Below are 26,222 nucleotides of genomic sequence, written 5' to 3'. Positions count from 1 at the left end.
TTTTTTTTTTTTTTTTTTTTTTTTTTTTTTTCTTAAAGAATTGCAGCTTGGTTGAGGTGCGAGTAACACTCTGTTGCACAAAACAGGAACGATCGAGGATCGTCGTTGAATTAAAACTCTCTTTGTTGCGTTTAATTGGCGAGAGAATCGAGAAAGTGACTTTAAAGAAAGTTGGTACGAGAAGATTTGATTTTTTATTTTGGTAATTAACCGAAGAGTCGAAAGAAATAAATGAAATTGCCGATCAATTTTCGTTTGCCTGTTTTGTGCCGATGGTATGGAGCGACATAATAATTGTGAATCGTGTGAGACAAATCTTACATAACAGAAAATCCATTATATCAGCACGTTTTACATGTAATAATTGATAAACTTTCAAACTTCGTGTAACATTTATATATACATATATATACATATATAGTGTGTATTATATATGTGTATATATGTATAGTACTTTTCGACATAATTTCTTACAATTCTTTACAAAATCTATCGTGAATTAAGCCGTCTGTACATATATAAATAACCCGGGTTCACCTCGCGGTGGTATTGCAATCTGTTCGTGTTGGGCACAATGAAACAGGACCGCTGGATCAAACATCGAAACGACATCGAGCTATATACATGTACGAACTATGTACAAAAATCAGAGATGTAAAACGTCACGCTTGTGACCGCGAAATTAGGATTTCAATCGTACTGTCTGACGAGGGAATACAACAAAATTCCAATATTCTTCTTTCTCTTTCTTCTTTCTTTCTTTCTTTCCTTTCCGAAGGCCCGACCAGTTCGTTGTGGAATTCGATACATGTCAAGCACACATTGGTTCTACTTTTTGGCATTCTTTGAATTTTTAAAAGGTGAAAGGATTTTAGAAATATATATAACAGAAAGGAATAGAAAGAAGGAAACTGCAGGAATATTTACATAGTGGTTGTACAGGAACACGTTTTCTTTTTCTATGTAAAAAAAGAGATCTTCTCGATCTTGAGATATAGCATTTGTACACTTTATCGTAAAATCGTAATTTGACAACGATGAATTGCGTTAAAAGTTTGGAAAATTTCTTTGGAATATCAATGTGAATATTTCTGAAAAGGTAATATTTCCGAATTCGACACTTTTCAAGTGCCAAGAGATAGAAAATTTGCCTTAATATTCGTATCGAATTCCGTCACGAATCACCGGGCCGTGAAAAACATCGGAATTATTATCAAGATTCAATTCACTTGCAAGACGATGACCTCACGTTACATCTATTCCGTGCTTATAAAAACCAGAATCGAAAGGAAACTAGAAGAATTGCTAATTTACGTGACAACCAGTCAAGAGACTGTTGCTTGACGATTTTTCATGACAACAATCTGTAATTTCGTCCCGTCTCGTTCATCACTCGCGAGAAACGTGAAGCCTTCACGTTATAATGAAAAAAAATCTTCACGGTTTCAAATCGTCGCCGTTGTTGTTCGAAAGACTGATCGAAATCCCTGAGATTACGTTCAAACGTGAATTAAATCGGCGCGAACAGAGAACGTAAGATTCATCGTAAGATTGGCTACCCTCAGCTGCATGTTCAGAGATGTTTGCACATTCAGTGACATTCAGTTTGGACGTTTAGTAATAAGTAAGGAGAATCCGCTCGTGTTGAGGATGCGAGATGATTATGATTTCTAAGATTATTTCCTACGACACTCGAGTGTTTTATGCCAAGAAAAGAAAAAAAAAGAAAAAATCAAATCGCACTACTTGCTTGAATCGGTGACTGACGAGGAAGACAATTTCCTAATTATTTTATTACTAAATTCGTTTTCGTTGTGCAATTTGTAACTCGAGATTTGCTCCAGATCTTATTAATGACGTTTAAAGCTAATCTAAACGTGGTTTAGCGTGATTACATAGCAAAAACGTATTTTCGAACAACATAATTCGAACAACAGTTCATTAACTTCTATGATGCTTACATTACAATTTTACAAGAGAACAAAATTACACAAATAAAGATGCTGAAATGAAGATCTTAATTGTCTTTAGCGAATTTAAGCACGTCACAATAAATAGTTTTCCTTTGATCTTGTAGACGGCTTGTCCAATTAAATTCGAAAATTCTAATCTCTTCCAATTAAATTTCCGTATTCCTACAAATTAATATTTCGATTAAATTCCGGAATTCCCACTTTCCTCAATTAAATTTCCAAATACCTGCCTTTCTTAATTAAAATTATTACCTTACGAGTTTCTTCTCGCTTACCAATTTAACTCAACATAAATCCTCAGATTAAAAAAAAGAAAAAAAAAACGAATAATAATAATAATAATAATCTGCCGCGCGAATCAGACATTCTCAGTACATTTTTATAAGTAAACTCAATCACCGATTCGAGAATGCATCGCGTCGTGCAGGAGACGAGTACGATCGGGATTCGGAAAGTTCGTGTATGATTCGCGCGCTCGGAAATAAAAATAATCGCTCGAATGGGCGCAAGATCGAGAGAGATCGCAGAGTATGCATTAATGAAAACCATGATGCAAGAAAATTATAGTATATAATAATATGTACCGGTCAGAAAGGAAAGCTTTCAACGTTCGCAAAGATATCCTTCATGCAGGTGAGGGTATAATGAGGGGTGTAACAAAAGCTTCTTTACGACAAAAAACAACAAACAACATTCCAACACATGTTGTAACGAAAGGTGCATTCCTTACGAAACTTGCCCGCAATAATGTTACTGTCTACCAGAACAAATGATCGACCCGACGTTATGGAGTGAGAGAAACATAAAAAGAAAAGAAAAAAAGGAAAAAGAACAGAGAGCGAAAAAGATAGAGACAGATAGAAAGAATAATAAAGATAAAAACCAGAAGAAAGAGACAAAAAGAGAGAGAGAGAAAGAATTACTTGAAAGGACAAAAGAACGAGAAGGATGGAGCCAGATTGTCCCACTTTACTTGACTTACTTCGTTTTCAATTTACTTAATTTTTCTTTTACACATACGGATAATTATTTTAATTATATAGTTAGCCGAGCCAAATAGTCGGCGTACGCCTGGCTAAAATTTATTCAGCGTTGCATGATTTTAACAAAGAGAACAAGTTGTTCAACAAATGAATTCGCATCCATTTCTCTCTGTATTAACGACGAACATTTTCAAACACCGTTACGCAAAATGATATTAAAATTATGCAACAAATGTTAAATAAATGTTAACGCGACGTACGCGGACGTTTCGCACTGACTGCGTACTAGAGAGAAACAAAATATGTTATTTAAAACTGTACGACCAGAGACTTAACAGATCCAGGAAATAACTTTTGGAAAAAAAAAAAGAAATTAATATTCCAGCGAAAACGTTTCGTTTCGCCTCTTTTCGATCCACCGGATCACAGGCTCCTGTAATTACTGCAACTTTGATACTGTTCTTGAAACATTTCACCCTTCGAGCCAAGTAACAACACAACGGTATTTACGATGGTCAAGTGAAATGGCACGCATCGATAAATACAGTACAGACCGAGAACCAAAGAGAGAGAGAGAGAGAGAGAGAGAGAGAGAGAGAATCAGAGAGAAATATATAGAGAAGGGATATCGAAAGAGAGAAAACATGCAAAACGCGCCGTGGACTCGAAAGCGCCGACCAAAGCGTTTTGTTACACCGCTCGACTACTGAACTTTGCCTTCTTTTCGTCTGCATTTCTACTCGTCTTTTTCTTTTTCTCTTTCTTTTTTTCTTTTTTTTTTTTTTCGTTCTTTGCTCCTCTTCCTCCTCGTCGTTTTCTGTTTTCGAATTTCACAGGTACAGACTGCGGGATCGCACTTAATTATCGTCTAGCATCGGGAACAGGGGGTGCCTCGCCCCCTGTTTCTCGTCGCTTTCGTTGCTCTGCACGTGCACATAGCCGCACGGGCAAAACAAGACGCAAAAACTTCGGAATTCGGTTGGTCGTGATTCAGGACACCGCGTCCACCGTTCAAACACCCGACACTCGCCCGTATCGACTACCTCCATATTGACTTCATGGACTCGGTCCACGGTCAATTATGAGACAGCCGACGAGCAAAGAATTTATCTCTCTATCGTTCGCGATTTTTCTCTTTGCACGTGTCCACGCGTCCTGTGTGTGGTGTTTCTTTGTCAACAAGGCGAGACGTATTTCGTGGTATCGACTGAAGTGATTTCTCCGTGACGAAATAAGTCGAAAATGCACAGTAGCAAATTTGCGTCCACGTTGTGGATATTTGATTGACTTGGGCAAATCGTTCGACAGGTTCTTCTGTCACTCTGCCCGCCTTGGTTGGAAATTTACTACGTAGGATTTTTTTCACTTTTCAGAGAGGAGACGAATAGATTCTACGATTGTTTCGAAGAATGATATTTTGAAATAAAGTTACATTACACAGAAATAACGAGGTGCTTTAATTGCACAGGAAAAGTAAAACGTCAGTTTTATTCAGAGCATTTTAACTAAGGGGGGCACAAGTGGAACTACATTTAAAAAAAAAAAGGAAAAAAAAAAAGTAATTCAACACAGTTTCATGTGCTGGAAATGGAAATGTTTCGTCAAGCAATAAATAGTGACACGTCATCGAGAAAGACGATGGATATTGGATTTATTTATTGCTTAATCAAAGGTATCGTTAAGCTTGAAAAAAATGTGTCAGATTACTTTGTTAAACGTGATACATTGCTCGTTTATCACAACGAAATACGACGATACTTGATGGAAGAAAATTGCTAAAAATAACCCGACGGAGATTCGTAAAAGTTAATGCCTTATAGAAAGGAAGTTTGTCGGCAAGAAATGGCAAGTTTCGTACACTTTCTCCTTATTTTCAAGAAAATCACTCTTTGTTTAAGTATACTATGAATCACGTCGCTCCCTGTTTGCACAGATATTCTACGATAAATCACCGGCTTATCTGACGTCATAGATCTTTTGTCGTTAGATATCGTCGCGCTCATCGATCGCGGAAGCTTAATTTCCACAAAATGTACACTCTCGCTACTTCAAAATTGAAAGATAATTTATTTGAATTTAACAAAGATTGGAACGTTCTTCGTTCGTTGGAATGTATATAAAATGAGTAAATGAATATCCAATTGTTTCTTAATTCCGTGCCTGAAATATTTAAAAAATTGCCAAACACTTTTTTTTTCAGAGGTTGCATTCTCGAAATATAAGTTGACGAACGCGACAAAGTCCTAAATGAAACTGAAGAAAAAGCCACGAAGCATTTAAGCACGAGATTTAACGTAGAACAACCTGCGAGATAATGTGTGTTGTGCGATGCTGGGTACTTCTTCTATTAAGCTCATTTTTTTTTTTTTTTTCTTTTCCAACGTGTTCCGGAAATTTCAATTTCACGCCGAAAACAAACGTCACGTTGATCGGTGACACGAAAATTTCACGAACATAACATAATCTCGAACTCATTCTCGAACGTGGTCGCGCACTGTAATTACTTCGTAAATAGTTTGTGTTACTTCCGACACTATTGATTGTTTCAACAGGCACTAGGCAGTAACACAGTTCAGAACACGTATTGCCCAAATCAAAGAATCGTTTTAAACGACGAGGGATATTCAAAAGACAATTGCACGCTCCTGCACGTGTGCACGTGACTTTCCATTTACCCAGAATCGATATTTGTGTTGTGGTGAAGTTTTCAAGAGAAAAGGAAAGCTCGCCCTTTCCCTTACATATTTCGTCCATCGCAAAATAACTTCCCTCCGATATTATCATTAGATATATATCCGAAATGAACACATTAAATAACGAATATACTCTATGTATAAATAATATACATACTTAATGTATATTTGAAGCAGGAGGGGGAGAAATTCGTGTGTATATGTTCGTGTATATATACGTGTGTCATGTATCATGTCCAAATTCTGCGCTACAATCTGTCATAATATCCATCGAACGATATACCTTTTTTTAGTTTCCAATTACGCGAAACAAAGATAAAACGTGGCGATCGAATCGTTCGTAATCGAAAACTTATACACGTGAGCTGAAATCGAATGGCATTTCGTATTTCGAAGGAGAGATTTCGTTCAAACTTCGCGGCGATATCGGTCGGCCAATAAAGAACAAGTAACAAATTCTTGCGTGTGTGTGCTGTTTCATTACGAATAGCACAGATGTCTGCAAGACTCGTGTAATTCTGTAAGATCCTCGACGGTAATTTTGCAAGTAAATCGAAAGTAAAAAAGCAGCGTGGAAAATTCGTGGTGGCGAAGTATGCTTCGCTTTGCGTTAAGCCTAATCGCCACGAATGTGAATCGCGTGAGAAAAGAAAAAAAAAAAAAAACAGACTACATGTATAAATATAATCGTAAAATACCGATACTCTCCCTTGCTGAGAGATCATTGGATACTGAAATAATATCTATTTTGCATTATAAGCTGAAAAGTGAATATTTCTCGTTTTTATATAAGTGTGTGTGTATGTTACTGTTTAAATACAGAGAAAGAAACCGAAATAACTCGATTTATCGAACGTAACGCATCAGAGAATAATTTCGCGAGCAAACAAGAAGAAGAAACTTTATTATGATCATTTTTAAATCAAAATTTCTCTCTCCGATACGTGAAACAGTAAATCAAGTTTGATATATTAAAAAAGATTGATCGAACATGTAATGATTTCGAAGTTTCTTTTTTTCTTTCTTTTCATGTTTCAATAATTTCTTCAAAAAGTAGATAGGTGTGTTTGTGTTTGTGTGTGTATGTGTGTGTGTGTGTGTGTATGTGCATGAATTCGAGGAAATCAGTGAAAACCTTCGTTCCTATCGGCTCCAGGTAATAACTATTTACTAATCACACAACGTCGAGACGAATCTATCTTGGAAAAATATATATTTGCAGCGATGAATTCAAATTACCATGTTCAATAAAATTGCTATCTTCTAGTGTGGGGACGGGCGACGTTTGATGTAAAAAAGACATTGTAGTCAAGCGCGTTTTTTTTTTTTTATGTTCGTCAGCAGGTAACTGAAAACCTCATTTGCAAAAGTAAAAATGGCCCAAACTAAATCCTGGTTGGCTTAACTTCAAAAATCTGCATCTTTCCTGTTGCTTCGAGCTCGTTGCACTCTCGTTTATTAATTTTATTAATTTCATATCATTTCTCTATTACCTTGTTCATGAAAAACGTAATCTATATATTTCTCAACAGTTTAGAAATCAGTAAAAACGTGAATAACGTTTGAAATTGCATTGAGTCGAAACGGATCGTCTTTACAAAGAAATTAGAAAAACAAAAGTGATCTTTCTTTCTCTGTGCAAAATTTTAATGGAACATTTTATAACGAATATTTTTTAAAATGAAAATTATCCAGTACTGTGATATGTAACTTAATTAAATATTCACGGTATGAGATAAAATCATACAATTTTAGTATAAACGTGAAGTATTAATATTACATATTACAAAGATTTCAAATAACCGAATTTAATAATATACTCACTTGGTAAAAAAAAAGAAGAAAACTCCGAAGATAACAAAATTGAACAGTGATCCTTCGCATTAAACGTTCTCTCTGTTTGACCCAGTTTCGATTCTTTTAGCAATTCAATTTCCAGTACATTGAAATTCGATGAAATTCCGTCATTTCTCAATGGTTGGTTGGTTCATGAAATTCACGTTCGTTAGACGCTCTGAATTTTTAATCTGCAGACTTCCGTCGTCAACAAAAGCAATTAGGCGAGACCATAAGTAATTTCCAATTAACTCAACGAGGGGAAATTCGTTTGTGTACATCAGAGGGAATTTTAAATTTTTAAATACGATATAAATATTTTACGTAATATCTTTATTTTTCTCGTATTCTTAACGTCGATTTACCGAGCTAGCAAGTTATTATCAAAATTATTGGACGGAGGATTATTTTTAGAAAGTGCAGCTGTTTTATCCTGCGTGCGAAATTTTTAGAGAAACCAGTTAGCTTATCTTAAATGTTTTATTACGTCTACGCACTAGCAAAGGAATTTGATGAATGCAGATCGGAAATATACGCAATTTCCATCGATGAAATTGGAAGTTACTTGATAGTTCACCTAATCCTATAGGTAACAAGCTTCATGCTTCGAAATTTAAAAAAAAAAGAATAACAATAAAAAGTACGCGATTGTATTGAAGAATAATGAGATTAGACGATTCTAACGTTCAGGTACGAATATTGTGTAGAGATTACAAGACTATAAGACTCATAACGAGACGTACGAATTTCTCTTTTTAGTCTTGAGATCTGATTCTACTTTTTTAATATCGAGAAATATTTTATAGCTTTATTTCTTCGCTACGTCTATATATTATATAAATTACGTTCTCCTAATCGATTCAGTGTCCCTAGAATCTAGACTTATTAAGCAATCTAGACATCCACGTAACTGTGTAGCTGTTAGTCAACCTACACTTAAATCTCTAACATGTTTCATACAACGCGCGATGTCGTAATTCGTGTGAAAATCGCGCCAAGTCGAAAGAAAGTGTATCGATGTCAGGCATTTTTCCCAATTTATATGCAAAGTATAATGTTTAAAATATTCAACATCGCACGAATTGAAAATATAATTCCGAAGAATTACGAAACATTTGCAAAACTCTGCAAATTAACATTATAAATATAAATCACCGAAGTGATTCTTCAAACTTCAATTTCATGAAATTTCTCAATTAATCTCACTTATCTTCTTCGTAGCGTTTCAAATACTAAACAGACATCTATTCTACACTCTTCTCTCTCTGTGAAGCTGTTGAAAATGTTCAGCTCGCATTCGACGCGTAAAATTATCATAAACGCAACGATTCGTGGAAATGAAATCGCAATCAGAATCCCGATGTGAAACGCAAAGTTACCGTTTACAAGTCTAGCAATTAACGCTTCGCAGAAGCTTTCTAATTGTTTAACAGCGCAACATCAGATGTATTCCACGTGGAATCAAAACACGACGCGAGTGTGCAAGGTAATCCACTATACGAATCGCCTCTTTCCGCGTTTATCCTTCCGTGAAACTTGGTGTGTAACTACGTGTAAACTATCGATTATTGAGGGAACTTCTCGAGCTCCGCTGTAATTCCGTCTCAATCATACTCCAAAGGGGAAATAAAACGCCTGACAACGAAAAGGGAACCTTAACGCGTTCGCTTCATCGACGAGTAAAAGCTTTCAAATAATTGTGAATATTTTAAAATACATTAGAAAATGACTAGAAAATTTCAGATACCGTTAAAACGTTCACCAAAAATCATTCAATAAATTGTATCAATAAGAAAGAAAGAAAAAACCAAACAAAGAAAGAATATAAATTGACTGAGAAACAATTTGTACAATTTTCGGTGATAAATATCTCAAAAACGCTTCTGACGAAATATTTACTTATGTAATCTCAGAAGTTAGAGTACATCCTTCTATTTAATATCACACTGTCAGGCGAACTGTAGACTATCAAACAACTGCGTAACTCAATATCAGACAATTAATTTCTATAATCACAGTGACACGAGATAAAGTAGATACTCTAACATAGTTCGTAAAGCGGATAAGTTTATACAGTATGCAAACAACGCGTAGCTGCCTTTTAATTGAGTTTAATTGTCGCGTAGGTTGTGAACTACGTTGTTTAATTTTCGTTGAAATTTTTTATAGAAACAAAATCGGCATTAAGTAGGCGGAAGTTCGTAAATGAAAACGCAAGTTTCGTCGACATTAAACTTTCTAATTAAGTTATATTAGTATACGCCATGCTCCTGAAATACAAATTCAAATAAACTAAATTAATTATACGACTACATCTGGCCCATGTTCATAGTAATACTTTGTCAACTAATTACCAACAAACAACGACTGAATTTTAGTAAAGTTCTTTCAACGAAACGCACGAGATTCGATAAATTGTCTATGTAACTTGTCGTGCAGAATTACTATCATTTATATTACGCTCCCAATACTTTTAATAATAAGACAAGAAATATTAAATAACAAGGACTCGTTGGCACTGCATCACGCCTACTTTCGCAATTTTCGACGAATAAAAGAGCCAGAAATAGAATTTCTTAGAAATACCTAACAAAAGTGTTGGGGAATCGAAATACACTTTATATTATCAGATTATATTTATTCGCATAATCTGATAATTGATCTATTTCAAACGTAACCACTCTGAAACCATGTGCTTCCAATTATTGACGTCATATAGCTAATTACGAGTACTGTTTCGTGTACTCTGACGAATAAACGTTCATCGAAACAATTCACTAATGGAAAACTTAGAAATCTCACTCGAAATTAAACTCTTTGACACGATTGTATGAAAATCTCTCTGTATACGTATACAGAGGCAAGAGAAGATATTCAATAAGTGTTCACTTGAACAACTTACTTTCCTTTCAGAAACATAATTCGACGTCCAATGACGGCTGATACACAAAAAACTAAGAAATTACTAAGAAACTTATCAGAAAATATCCCGGTGTAAGAAACACCAATGATTCAACAGAATTCGACTAACGGTCCTTCATTCACTACCAACGAAACTACTATGTAATAAATATCTATCATCGTGTAACCTATCGGCGGGCTATCAGAAAATTCTTTGGTATTTCCCAAAGCGATTGCAATTCAAAGCCTGTTTAGAGAAGAGCAATTACGCGAAATAATAACGGAGAAACTACCATTGGCTCCGATTTTTGGCGCCAAAGAGAACTACGAGACTACAGAGTGTACAGGATCAATCCATCTTCCATCTAGGTTTAAGATTTCCGCGATCTGAGAGCCGATAGCGGATTAAGCCGGCGCCTAGGCGTGCTATCGGTCGACGAGGAGCCGCTCTTGTTTTTAGACTTTGATTTACTTTTGTCCTTGGTGCTGTTGGCCGACGAGGTTTTCACTGATTTGCCGGATTTGCTCGCGACAGCGGCCGAGCCGGTGCTCGTCGACACTGCCGTAGCCACGGGTTTATTTGCTGTACTGGGACTCTGGGATTGGGCTTGGGTTTTAGGGCTTACTTGTACCTCACACGGGGGTGGTGCGCTCCTGTAAGACGGCACGATCTTGAAGGTCACCGATCCTCGTGCTTCCCGCTGAAACAGAAAGCGCAATATCGTTCGAGTAATAGTTTCGCGAATCAATCGATTTATTTAATCGTGTTGAAACGAGAATCACGATTGACGAGTGTAAGAAAGTTTAGAAGCTGAAGATTTAGTTTTTCTGAATTTACCAGATGATACTACAATTGGAGGGTTCCTCGATTCTTCTTCTCGTTCGCAGAATCATCGGTAAGAATTCAGTCGATTAGAGATTTCATTAAAATTTTGTTACGACAAATGGGGGATTGTATGCACTTGATGAAAACAAGTTCACGTTAATGTAGCGCTAAAGTTAGCATGTGACATTATTATATATCCAATTAGCAACTTCCTTTTATACGCCACTGAATAAATGGTAGTTGTAATAACGTATGAATTAATTCCTTGAATGAAAATCCGAGCTAATCGCCAAACTTTTTAGTTGCAAATGTTTCTACTTATTACGTTAGGGAATTACGTTTGATTAATTTATAAATTTATTTATAACATACAGTTATTATTTATATTTTAAAAAAATATGGTCCGTAATAAATTGTCTGAAAAATTCGTAGTGCATATATTCTATTTTATATTTAGTACAAATAACTATATTTGGATCGTGTATCACGTCAATTTTTCCAAATATTGAAACATCCATCCACGGGACATATTGCGGCACAACATCATAAATCATTTTCATGTTTTTATTTTCATACTTTCCTTTTTTTTTTTTTCTTTCGTAGCGATAATATGTTTGTACTTGGGCGAATCACATAACTGAAGTAGGTTGTATTTCAAAAGATTTCATCATGTAGAAACCTTTTTACACATTCAGAGAAGTTTGCAGAAACATTCTTCTAATGATTTATTTTTCATCGGACTCACATATAGAATCTTCCATATAAATCACTGAGTATTTAGTAAATAAAGTAATAAAAAGCCCCGTTACTCGTTTAAAACTCGTAAGAATTAAAAATTTTCGAAACTGATGGTAAACACGCGTGTCAAAACAACGGAAAATTTTATTGGTTGCACGATAGATCGGCAATCAGAAGAAATTTCCTGGATATCAATCAAATTGTTTAATCTGTTCCATATAGGCTATTGTCGGCTCATGGTACTGTCTCTTCATTTTCGAACAATTACTAATACGCGTACATTCCCATCCCCGTTAATCGATAATCGCATTATGAGAATTGCATTTAAAGAAAGATTATACTTCGTTATAATTGTAATAATACTTTATCTATTTCCATCGTCTATGTATACATTTTTCTTTATTTTATATTATATGATACTGTATATTATGTGATTTTTTTTTTACTTTGTATTATATGATTATTCTTTATTTTATATAATATCATGTGATTGTACGATAATATTATGTAATTGCACACCATGTTTTGTGGTATGTTAATACAATTTGACATAATTTGCCAAGTTCATCTACCATCGATGAACCAAAATCCACGCAATCAATTTCCATCTGTCTGATGGTAAAGAACGTTCCTGTCGTTGATATTAGGATGGAAATTGCGATCGGAAAATGTCGAGTATGATTAGAGAAGGATGTTAAAAATTCAATTAATTTATGACGGCCACAGACATTCGGGCGTCACGCGTTGCTCGATGTGTGATATGTCACGTCATAAAGCATTTGCTATTTGAACGTTTGAGAGTTTTTGATTTATTCCAGACTCTGTACACTCGTTTGGCGAATGTTTTAATATAGTGTTCCTTCGACATTGATCCATTTCAATAGAAATTCTCCTTGCTGACAAATTAGAATAGAATGTTTCGAACAGTTGATTGAAAACGATTTTTAAAAATTCTACTTCTTCATAATGATTTAATACCAGAATGGAAAAGAACAAATTATACATCCCGCTCTGGTGTTTCCAAAAGCACTCGTTTTGCGAATTATAATGACAAAGAGATAAAAATTTTTTAATTAAATACGAGTTTATCTCAAGACGAACTTATAAAAGGATCTTCTCGTTCGGTATACATTTAAAATTCGTTTACTTTTCATACAGCCTGTTTCAGTTGTGTGATCTATTTCATACTGAGCGGGAAAGAAATACGTGCGTATTACGTTTACGAAATTAAATAAGAAATTTAATTTCCATAGACTTTATATTCTCAAGAAAAAAATCGTCCGTGATCGATCGATCACGATCATCGAGGATTGGCATTGTACTCACGAGTATCTTTTGCAAGGCATTGACAGATTGATTGGCCACCGGTATCCCGTTAATTTCTCTGATCTCGTCACCCACGTGAAGGGTCGCTTGTCTGTGTATCATACCACCGTGCATAATTCTTGCTACCACGCACTTTCCATCTTCGTTCATTTTTAATGTGATTCCCTGCAAGCAGAAGAAGTGACGCCGCGTTTTCACTGTGCTTCTTTCCATATACATACATACATACATACATATTTCAGTCATGAAAAACTAACAAATGATGAAGTCCATGAATATAAATGCAATCTCTTAATGGAACAAGTAACGAAGTTGGCAGAAGGATACAAATTCGGATACAAAAATATTAAGCCATACGTGATTTTATAATGCGTCGCAGAAGAATTTTATTGGGGGGAGGGGGGGGGGAGGAAATGAATTAAGGCAAAATAATTTTATACGTAGGAATTATTTAGGCAAAATAATTTTATACGTAGATATATTCATAGAAATATAAATTTCAATCAAAATGATCAGCTTTGTTGTGTACGTAGTATTGAACGTTTTAAGAAACAAAAATCGTGAATTTATTAATTACTAAGAGACAGCTTAAGTAATTATAGAAAAATGACGGTACAAAAATAATTCTAACAACTGTCACTTATTTCTAATTATGGAACCAGACTCAACTAGAGTTTTAATAAATGTCTTGACATATTCTTTCGCCGACACTGCGTAATCGATCTCTTTTCACTTTTGCAACTTTCATACGTATTTAACGCTAGAATTATAACGCCAAAGTTAATAAAATTTGTAGCAGAGAAGTTGAATAGCAAGAAATAGGAAATAATTTATAATGAAGAACGCAAACTTTTATTTTGATATTTCACTAAAGATCACTCGAGTCTTCAAAAATACACAGATATATGAAGTTTCTACGGAAAATTATAAATTGATCATTTTAATCAGAAGAACACAAGTTTCTATTTATATATTTCATTAAAAATCATAATTATACGAAATTATGAAAAATTATAATGGAACATTATAAATTAGTCATATTTCGACCACAGGAACACAAGACTCTATTTACATATTTCGCTAAAAATCATTCAAGTCTTAAAAACCATACTGTCGCAAGTATATGAAGTATTTCTTTTATAAAAAATTATAAATTGGTCATTTTGACCACTTTGTATATGCGTATAATATCGACGTGAATATCGTTTCATAAGATTACAATCTTACCATTGGCTCGTCGGTGTTCTTCTGGAACTGGACCAGCCTGACGCGCGTTACATTCTCGAGGTCCAAGTCGCCATTTTGACCCTCGAGATCGTCGCCGCCGTTCAGATAGGGGAGAAGAGGCGGCGGCGTAACTCTGGTCGCTTCTTCGCCATAAACTTCGTGTCCCGCTACGTCATGCGCTTGCAAAAGCGCCTGCAACAGAAAATCAAACGAGGGGAAATTAAACACCAGTCAAACACCGGTCGGCATACAACCGAACGAAATAAAAAAACTCGGCTAGCCGCCCTCCATTGCCATCGCGGACGCAATATTGCGTGTCGCTTGAATAAGCAACTATCCGTAAACACACAAATACTTTTGTTTCTCGTGTTCGACGGAATTTCGGGATATTGCGGTTTAGCGTCACGGTTTTTTCCTTCCCCTCTCTGCCGCCCCTCCAGCTGCTCCAAACAGATAAGGGCGAGGAGGTTTTTCTATCGATCGCCCGTGAAACGAGACATGGCGCGATTTTTCGAAAAAAAGGGCTTCGAAATCGTGATACTTGAAATTTTATATCAAGCATTTCACGAGCCCCCTCGATCGATTTCGTAAAGCAAAGATCACTCGTGCGCGAGTGTTTCGAAATTAAATTATACAACTTTTCCATTGAAAATTTAACTAAACACAATTGCACTGATTGCTCGAAATGTTATTTCAATCATGAATGAAGTTGGGAGTTTAATAAGAAATGGGCTCTTTATATTTGACGTACATACATATGAAATATACCTTTTGATTTCACTTTGTACTTTAATTTCTTTAAAGTTGCACAATTTCTTTACTTTATTACTTCATTTCTACATCATTCTTCGAGGACTAACTCGTTTAATTGCCCTATATTAAATTCACGATTGATTGTGTTCTGAATTCCAGTGGTTCGTTTCAATTTCTCAATTTAATATTCAACCATTCGTTCTCAACTTTCCAATGAATTTCGATTCCGAAATAACGAAAAGGATAGCTGCTGCGGCTGATAAAGAGCATGTCTAACTACCAGATTCGTTAAAACGGTTTCTGATTTTTTAAACAACTCTAAAAACATTGAACGAATTCGTTAAAAATAAATTTCGCCGCAGTTACTCATTTAGTTGAAGCCGGCTGAATAATTGAAAATAGTTGCATAACGTGACGTTAAAATATCGCAGTTTCCCTAACAATTGTTTTTAGATACTTCGCGGACAATACGCTGCGAACGTGCGCGATTTTTCACGCCGAATGTGAAACATTTGTCAAATTCATAACGCGAAACTGCTTGACTCACGATTTATACAGCGTATTCGCGTAAAAGAAACAAGTTCACGAACGTGTAATTCAGAACATTTCGCGTTATCAAACGCGATTAATATTCACACAACAATTCGCTTCGGGATAACGTCGAAAGTAGATTGCTTTGTCTGCCGAAAAAGCAATTACTAGAAATTCTAAACTGGATTAAATGAAATTTTGTTGACTTTGCCAAGTGGTATAGTTAATCTGTCAAATACTGATGGATGATTGATGCCTTGTGAATTGTTACAATAACATTTGTTGCGAAGTCTATGCTTAATCGTGTATTGATTTTACGCTGAAATATATCGATCGAATTCTCTTCAGAAACTCTTTTGAAACGTAGTTTAACATCTTCTTCATATTTCACAGCATGTTACTGTCAAAATTTTCTCTCTAAAAAAAAAAGAGGAAGAAAAAATAACGCAGAAAATGTTTTCCGAAGAATTTAATATCGAGGTAGAATGCAAACAAATTTTTGCAGTGTCTGCAGATTTTTTTTTTAGAAGAATTTCAAGCTGAATATCAATTATCGAGATATTTCTATCTTCTATAATGAAAAAATATGTACGATTTAATGAAAGTTGAAATGACGAATCTTTCAGTATCAACAAAGTAGAATTTTCGAATAATTACATGAGAGTGAAAAAGAGACTTACCTTTTCACTCTAAAAAAAAAAAAATTTATCCACGCGAAAAGCTTTCCAGCGTTCTCAGAAATTACTGTTGTTCCAGAAAACACACGATGATCCTTATAAAATACAAAACAAAACTCGAAGCTTGCAACACACTTTGGCAGGAATAGCGAAAATCTCAGTTTTGAGCTCGTTACTGCGTCAGAGGCATCGCGTCCGAAATTTTAGAGTAGACGACAACAACGTTGGAAAAAGAGAGATGAAACACTGAAATTCACTCGTGCTTAGATAAAAAGAAGGGTTCGACTTTCTCTGACGACGATTTTCGTTGAAGACCCTCCAAGACGTAAAATGTGCCGTGCTCGGTGTTCTCGCGAGAGGTGTGCGGGCATCGAGAAACTCTCGAAAAACTAGTGAGCACGAGTGGGAGTAGGAAACGTCGTTGACTCTTCCTGTCATCGATTCGCAGCGTCTCGACATCGACACGTTCAATGGCCCACCGAGCCCTTTTCAAGCTACGTAATGAGAGAAGAGTCACGTCGGTCGGTTTGAAAAGCGGAAGGGGCAAAAAAAAAAAAAAAAAAAAAAAAAAAGAAGGAGCGACCAGAAGGCAGAAGTGGAGGCAGGTTGTTCCGCGACGTACGATACGGCATGTCGCATGAAATGCTACGTGTCGGTATAATTCGCTGGAACGGTGCCAGTGTCTGAAGAGCCGTTTCGTTCGATGTCGAATTCACTCGCTCGTCGAGTTCACGCGTCGATGTCCGCAACCAGAGAAAATTTTGTCGAGCAAAATCTTGTAGAGTAGCTTAAGAAAGTTCCGTTCGTAGGAATTCTCGATGAATGCTGTTACGTGCGTCGTGCGAGAAAGTTTAAAATTAGCGTCGTAGAGGCTCGATTATAGTCGATCATTGTGATTACAAGTTTAACATTGGAAATATTTATATGTATTTATAATACTGAACTTATTAATATGATGTTTTTGAAAGTATAATGATATTATGAATATTGGAAAGTATAATATAGTGTTAGTATAATATTGGAAAAAGTTTTATGTTGGGAATATTAAGTACAAGTTGATTGTTAAATTGAATCTCAATATTCAGTGAGAATTGACATTTGTTCTATCTTTAAGATGAACGTTCATCTTTTTATTAAATATTTTGTATCATTTTATTAAATATTCGCAATAAATATCTCACATTGTCAGATTGCTTGCTAATTTTTGTCGTCACATCATCAATAAAATTTTTGAAAAATGTTTTACATAACACGTATGGTACAATGTAAATTATATAAATGTAAACTGTAAACTATATTTTTAGTAATTAAATTAGTATCTCAACGTGAAATATGAATCTCCAACATCTTTGACGTAATAGTCTCTTCATTCAACAAGTCCCTGTTCTTTGACCATTCGTTTTCATTTCTATTACAAAATCGATCACAATGTATTTACATTCGAGAAGTTTGCAATCAATTTGCACTTATCAACTTTCAATTTCATTGCCTCGAATAGATATCGTGAAACTTCGACATGTATATTTTCGACGAGTACAGCTAATCGAATTTCCAAATGTTTCGTACGGCAGATATTCAAAAGCTTTTACGAGTCACGTGTGTGAAACAAATTCGTACTTTGTGAAAGGAGGCACAGTGGGACAGTGGGCAAGCCGATTGGCGAGAACAGAAGGAAATATACGAGTTCGCTTCTGGAGCCGGTCTGCTTGAATCGGAGCCAAAATCGTCGCATGATTCGCATTGATAGCCGCGCCACGTTTCTATTTCCCGTTGCGTCGTGAACATCCGTCTAATCTATATGTAAATCCTTCTTGCCTGCGCGCGTGTGCGCGGCGTGAAAGTGCAAGGATATCGCTACAATTTTAACCATAATTTTCGGAAGAGCCGGGTACTCGGCCAGATCCCGGCTCCTAGAAAATGGACGAGGCTGTTGGAAATTACTCGTGGAAAATTCCCCACCAACTTGTACGTGGATTCGTTGTGCTTATTGTGGATGCAATACCGCATGATAATTGAGTATATATATTGAGGGAACAGTGAAAGTGTTTCATAAATATGTCACTGGAAAATTATTCAATTTATAAACTTCTGTTTCAAAGTATACCGTGTATACGCTAAAAATTATTTTTTTAACGGGCTACAGCAGCAAATATTCTAAAGGAAATTTCCCAAGATGGCACATTTGAAGACTTTTAACATCACCACGCGTATGTACGTATGCCTTCCATACGTATTTTTATTTCACGAAGAACCCTCGAGCGACGTCTGTTTTTCTACTTGTTAAAATCAGAAATTTATACGTCGCCGGTTCACTCTCACATTGAGGTTAGAAAATTTCGCACAGTGAAATTTTGATGATACTCGCAGTGGCATTAACGTCGTTAATTACGCTAACGCCGTCGGGCATTCATTAATTAGAGGCGGTTCGCCCGTCACGTCTATTAAATTTCTTTTTTTTTCGTTTGATGGCCGAACGAAATCAGAAAAGCAATGAATATCAATCTCGCTTCGTAACGCTGAAAACGACGAAATCTTTCGTCACTTTTTCTCTAAATCAGAAACATGAAACTGCTCTTAAACTTAAGTTTCATTTTTCTAATATAGTTTTTGATACGAACATAGGATAAATCTAGAATTGAAGATCCCATGAACGACTTTTCACGAGATGACCATTTCGGAGGACAAATGTTTATACTTTTAAATCCATTTGAACGAAAGAGCTGTTGCAATATTTAATCGCGCTCGAAAGCAACATTTTTACGCAGCGAGGAAAATCAATGATTCCCGCGCAGCTGTGCACCGTGCGGTACAAATATATTGTTATTTGTACACCCTTTACGATTTCTAATTGGGAATTTTATTAAGCGTAATTCAGCTACTGGTATGCAAATTTTCGATAAATCACGTCTGAATTACATTTATAAAATCATTGCACCGCGCGATGAAACACTGCTGCGATTTTATTGTCAACAATAACAGAAGGTACTCTTATTTTTCGATAAATAAAATTTTCTTCCTTTTTTTTTTTTAGGAAAAGCGAACGACAACAAAATCTTTATTAAAAGGATACTGTTTCTTTGACGATTTTAACGACATTATGATACTTTGGACAGCGTAATATTGAAAGGGAATGTACGAGGAAATTTCTCTCTGAGAGATTAATTTTAAGATACGCTGACACTGTCCACCCTTCGAGAGATCGCAACTTTGTCCCACCTGACTTTTGCTAATGCAACTTCTTTAAAAGTCGAGTTTACGAAAACTTCACTGCTAATGCGCTCTAGCTGAACGAAAATGTTTGAAACGTAGTCGAGATAATTGCTAGAGAAGTCTCCCAAAAGTCAACGAATTTAAATTTCCACGCTCCGTGTGCGTCATTATAACACATACTTTTTGACTCGATTCGCAGCAACAAATATTTTCAAAGAAATTAAATTCAGCGGAAATACAATTTGTTTTTTAACACTTGTTTTACTCTACGAAAAAAAAAGAGAAAAGAAACAGAATAAAATAAAATCTGAAAAATATATTCAGAGTTAGAATCACGTGCAAAAATTAATAAATTCATAGAAGGCAAGTAAATTCTCTTTATTCAATTTTCAAGTAAGTATTATTTTTTTCAAAAAAATTCAAGTTTGTTGGTAAAATAAAGTATGCAAGATATACACACACTAGTTATCTTGGAACAAAGATGCAGTTTCTATTACGACGATTAAATGAAAGCAATTAAACGTTGTGGAAGTTACAACGTAACAGCTTGAGAATATAGTTCGAACATTCGTGAACCAATCGTTGCAGAATAGAGCAGAGAGAAAGTGAATAACCTTTATCGCGATTCTATCCAAGTGAACGTAAAATTTAGATGGCATTAGAGGTATAAATTATCTTAATTCCAGTCTACGTTAAAAGGTATTACGACCAGCTAAACTGCAACCGTTTGCGGCCGCGTTTGCACGTCAATGAGCCAGTTAGCGGTTTCGAGGGTAAAATAATATTGCTCCATGCAAATTTCGCCACGGTATATCTAGCGTGTTAGTATCCTGTAACTGGAAACCAATGCATCCTGCCAAACAATTCTGTCTACCGGATCCTTGGATTACCTTGTCTTTGTTTTATGCCGTTGCATTAAGCGATTAAACTAATTATTTCGCTTGAAGACGAGAACTAATTCGCTGTTTGTTAGCTAGCTTTCGGAAGAAGCTAATTGAAACAAATGAACGCGGAAAATATAAACGAAACAGCAAAGTCTTTAAAGAGAAAATCAACTAACTTTCTAACAATTTTTCCAATGTCTTTTTTTAATGATACAATGTTGTTGTACAGACGAATGATGAAAAGCACCGATGTTCCGTTTATATTACTTTGAGAAATTTATCGCGCGGAAAATCAGCACGAGAGAGGAGCAATGTTTTTATGAAGGGAAGGTATGAAAAATGAATATTGCCAAGATGCCGAGCGATATTGTTGCATGGCCAATTTCGAGACGGTAGCCGCGTAATGAAATGACGTGAAATATCTGAGCGTAAAAATGGCACTTGCGTTCCCCTCCGACAAATGGATACGATCCATCGTGCCCGAGTCCATTGATTTCTTTTGATTTATTACGCCAAAGTACGGTCAACAACTTCCAATTTATAATTCAATTGTATTCCGAGTGTGTCACGGGTATACGTAATAGGACATATTTCAAGAAGATTCACGGACCGATTCAAGAAAGGATTTACGGCCGGCGTACGACGGACGTGAATTTTAATTGAAATCAAACAGGGAAAACAAACACTCCCTCCCCCCGGTCACATCCACGCAATTATGATCTCGCCGTTAATGATCCCGTATCTACCAGAATTTGCAAATCGCAACAATAGAATCTCGTTTACCCGGGCAGCTTCGCTGCCAATTAAAATTACACGCGAAGATGCTATATTAAATTTCCCATCGAATAACGAATAACAGAATTACGCGCGGTAATTTCAACGAAACAATTCGCAAGATATTCGCGAATCAAATGTTCAACAATGTAATATCTTTGTGCACACACATCTATATGTATATCGTAACGTTACTCGAACGATAGACGCTGCATATCAATTTCCGTGCCATTTTCATTACGCCAGCGCAATACTCGATGCAAAATAATACGAGTTGGCGCGGTGTACGACACGCGGGCTTCTGAAATCTTCGCGTTGCTTGTACGCTTGGTAAAATGGGGATGGGCAGGCTGTTTGAGGGATAGATGGCACGTGAAAAAAATCTGAAAGAATCTTCGCCGCGAGCTGAAATTTCGTTCAAAGAGGCTGGTTGGAGAGGGGTGGATAAGAAATGGTAAGAGGAACACCGTCTTTGGATGTGTCGCGGATGGCGGAAGAACCAATGTACACGCGCCATAGACGGCGAGTGTCTGTATGTGACACAGTTACACGGCTCAACTATGAATGATGCAGCGGCGGCGGCAGCTTTAGACAGAGATAGCAGTCGCGTAGAACGACCGAGATTTCTCAAACAGCCAAACTGTGTCAGTGCGTCCCGTCGTAAGTGAAAAACAGAAAAGAGAAAAAAAAAGATTCGTCGCCAGAAACCGAAACGAGCGATCGTAGATTTGCGTATTCGCGACGACGTAGGACAATCTGCGTTTATTCGAGCTCATCTCACTTTGTACTGCTTTATTACACCGCGGTGGCACGACGTTCCATTGAAATATATATACGCTCGAATTATTTGTTCGCACGCAAACTAGGCAGAACGTTTATTTGTTATTTTCTAAAATTTCAGTTTTGGTGTTCTCGTCTCGTTCGTTCGTGGATAGCGAGTGGCACATACAAGTTATGCGAGGTTTAAAGTTGAGAAGCCGATTAAGAGCGAATTTCTTGATGAAACAGGTATCCTTTCTATTATGATTACCAAGGAATTATGATACTTGAGATAACGTGGAACACGGAAAGGTTCTCAGAGGATAATTATTACACTTCATCGCTGCTTAAAATAGAGTCCTTTTCCCTCTTTCTTCTTGGATATTTTTTCACTCCTTTTCTTCTTGATTCTTGGAACAGGAGTATTTATTATATCAACGAGATTGATTTCAAAGTTACGTGTGCGTCAGATCTTTTTCAACGTAGAAATTAGAAATGACGCCATTAAAATATTTCCAATATAAAATTACCAGATGCCCATGTTACTAGATACTTCAATCACAATTATTAATTAGTCTCTAATTAAAACAACAAATTATGCAATCCGTTTGTTTATTCAATCAACTGACGTAATAAACCTTATGCAATGGCGAACGGCAAACATCAATTATCAGTTATTAATTTACCAAATTGTAACTGCCTCCCGCCCCCCCCCCCCCTCCCAATAAACAACTAACAGTTATATTCGCTCGGAATATTGTTTCCGACCTGCGACTGAAATCAACGACTAGAAAATAACAAACAACGTGACCTCAGTTCCTTCGATTTATCCACAAGTGTTAATCAACCTTCAAAAATTGTCGAAGATGAAGGCGTGAGAAATGCAGTACGCTACGTCTTCGGCTCCCGGGTTCTCGATAACTTTATCTAGCGGTCCACTGAAAAGAAACGAGGCGCGAAAGTGCAGCACTCCGTATATTTCATGCCGATGTTCGCTCGCTTTAGCCAGATAGCCGCGGATAGAACCACAGCCACAATACGATCGAAGACCTTTCCGTGGATCCGGAAAATTAAAATTGTTAAACTACTTTGGAATGCAAGGGGCATCGGGGGAACTCGCGAGAAACGAAAAGAATCCGCTCGAGGAAACACCGTCCCTTTCAAAGCAACGTGAAAGAAGGCGAAGTCAAAAAATGAATGTTATTCTACCTCGCATCCGAGAGGAATTTGAAACGTGAAATTAAAAATTAGTACACCTGAAAGAAATGGAATTAGACTCCGGTATCGTTGTGTTGGAGTGATATTTGAAATACAAATAAAGATCAGTATTGTACAATTCCTGCCCGGCGATTTTGCGGATTATTTGTGAATGAACAATTTTGAAAATGACACGAAACTTCGTTTTTTGTACGAACTGTACAACCATAGTATAGTAAATTCTGAAATTAACGCGAAGAAACATGTTCTGTACGCTTTTTCAACGTTTTGTGCCCCGGTATTTTTCAAATTTAGAGAAGACGAGTACGAAAGAGAACGTGTAACAAGAGAAATTTATAGAAATATGACAACTCTGAAAAGCCCTCGCGCGATTGTTACCTCCGACCTAACCTTCGCAATTTCTGCAATAAGATAGGATAGGTAGGAAACTTTAATAATAAGTCGAGTGGCGAGGGTCCAGGACGAAACACATATCTTCTTCCTTCCTTTTCTTTCCCTTTCTTTCTATTGCAGCGCAACCGACAAATATACTTTGAACTTTATCGCTCTATGGTCCGGTGCACCTAAATACATTTCACGTAGCACGCAACACTGCTCGTTTCATTGCAGACAATTAAAGTTTACAGTCGTTTTACGTAATAAAATAATAAAAATTAATTCCGTAAACAACAGATGTATCAACGACGATGTCACGTGTTTGCGATGAATAAATGTGTTGGTCCGATTTTAATTATATGCCAACATTTATTTATGTATACGGGTCTGCAACTGAAAATACAGGGAAAAATGTATTTAATACAGAAACAAACAGAAACAAATGTCCAAATAATTTGCTCATTATGTAGCAAAGTCCAAGTTGAATCCAAACTGAAATCCACGGTCTTCTCTATTTCTTATAAATAACAATTTGTTACGATTGCGATATAATTACATTCAGTTTCAATTTTACTTTGAAAAATTTATCCCAGAAATTAGAAATATTCTCCGTGCACGTGCCATAGAATCACAGAATCACAAATTACGCGTCATAGCACACTTGTATTTTTCAGGCTAGGTAAATAAATAATAAAAAAAAAATAAATTAAGAAACAAGAAAACTTTCGTCGATATAATTGCGTGGAATTTGAAAAATCACACGTGCATCTATCTTCTTATTAGACGACGTCGACAATTACGTACCTAACTTTCTATTGAATTTCGTCGTTCGCCGAACATCGGAGAGCACACACAGCGTGTGAACTCAATAAAACATTCGAGCTTCGGGCATGGAAGATCATTCGTTGCAGAAGTCGGAATTAATGTATGCAGAAATTAGCGCCGGGTCATTATATAAGGCGACTCGTTTTACATAATCGCCTATTTTACGTCGACAGCGTCGATTACACCGGGCAACTTGGTCGGTTTTGCGCTCGACCCTAACTACTGAATCCATTAGAAAAGGATATTTGCGGTTCCGTTCGTACAAACTTTTTCGCCTATCCTCTCACTTCTGGAGAGGAAAAGAGAGAAAAAGAAGAGAGAAACCTTTCTACTCTTTTAGCAAGTACGAATTCAAAGTCCTATCAAGGAACCTTTTATTTTTAAATCGAACGAAACAATGTTCACTTGCTGCGTTCAAGATCGCCCTTTGAAGCAACGTAATTGCATTTTCTCGACAGAAATTTTTTCCTTTCACCGCCGAAACAGAATAACCAATTGTAATTGGACGTGTTTGCGGTAAAAGAGTAGTGGATCCGCGTGTATGTGATTGCCACTTTGACAACGTGTATTTCCCTCTCGCTTGCGAGAGTATTCACGCAAGGAGATCCCCTGTTACAATTCCAGGAAACAAATTTAAGATGCTGCAACGAGAACGTAAGCTGAATGTTGAGCTTTCCGTAAACGTGTAAAGCAAGATTCAATATCAAAAGGAAATATAAACTTCGAAAGTCACAAAGTTTGATTAAACAGCGGAGCAAACTGGAAAAGCAAATTAGCGTCTGAACTGTGGGTTTTCGTGCACTTGTGGAACAGCAAAATTCCCCCTAGTAATCCCTAATCGAGAGCTGATATTCCCAGAAATATAAACTTCCACGGCAATTATTTTCATCTCCGTAAAATTCATCTCGCACTGCAGCACCACCGAACAAACTCACGGAAGCGAGTTATACGTTGCGAACGATCGAACATTGCTCGCGTAACTCGGCAACCAGCTAATGAATTCGCAAAATTGATAAAAAAAAAAAAAAAAAGAAAAAAAAGAAAAATGGAGTTGACGGGTCGCTAGCACGGAATTGTTCGGCTGAAACATTGTTACCAAGGATACAGCAAAATATCGGAACTCTTATCGAGAATCTCCGTGGCTGTGAGCCACGGTCGGCAGTAAATATCGAATCAATTTTCCATATCGGTGATTCAACTGCAACGTGCGTTGTCTCGACGTCGGGTAAATCCCGGCGTTCGCTCTCGACGCAACTTTCAATGTACCGATGTACTGGGCTGCGCAAGCACCGGCGAAAATTATGCGGATGATAACTGAAATGAAAGGCGGAAGAAGAGATAGGGAGCGGTGGTGGTGGCGAAACACCGTACATTGTATCAGTACCAGAACGAATCGAGTTATGAGAGCGAGAAGTTCAGATCCTCGTGCCCGCTGCGTACATACACTTGCCGGCCGGTAACCACGGGCTTACTTAATGGCGAACAATTATAAACGGAGTGGCGGTGGCGAAAGAATGGCCGGAAGCAGGAAGCAGCGCGAAACAAAGCCGCGGAAGAACAGGCTGGACCGTGGCTGTGTGAATGCTCTCATTGTTTTCGCTTCTCGCGGCTTCGGCTCGCGCGAAAACTGGCTTGCCCCGCCGGTGTGAGGTTCAACGGCGAGAACGAACTTTCTTCCTTTCTGAACCGAGATATCCTTTTCGCTATCACGAA

At 36.8% G+C, this 26,222-nt stretch overlaps 1 protein-coding gene across 2 annotated transcripts in view; it reads right to left on the bottom strand.

Annotated features, from left to right (window-relative positions):
* Window positions 1–332: 332 nt before the first annotated feature.
* LOC122538034 (peripheral plasma membrane protein CASK-like) overlaps window positions 333–26,222 on the bottom strand; it is a 236,344-nt gene continuing 210,454 nt past the window's right edge. For both annotated transcript variants that reach the window (XM_043671758.1, XM_043671759.1), the window contains 3 exons: window positions 14,504–14,695; window positions 13,277–13,441; window positions 333–11,087 (listed from right to left, as the gene is read on the bottom strand). In XM_043671758.1, coding sequence (XP_043527693.1) covers window positions 10,758–11,087; window positions 13,277–13,441; window positions 14,504–14,695 — 687 coding nt within the window. In that variant the 3' untranslated portion in view covers window positions 333–10,757. The remainder of the gene's footprint in view (window positions 11,088–13,276; window positions 13,442–14,503; window positions 14,696–26,222) is intronic.

Source organism: Frieseomelitta varia, unplaced genomic scaffold, assembly GCF_011392965.1.
Source record: "Frieseomelitta varia isolate USP_RPSP 00005682 unplaced genomic scaffold, Fvar_1.2 scaffold_953, whole genome shotgun sequence".
Classification (NCBI taxonomy): Eukaryota; Metazoa; Arthropoda; class Insecta; order Hymenoptera; family Apidae; genus Frieseomelitta; species Frieseomelitta varia.
This window is presented reverse-complemented; position numbering and strand designations above follow the sequence as displayed.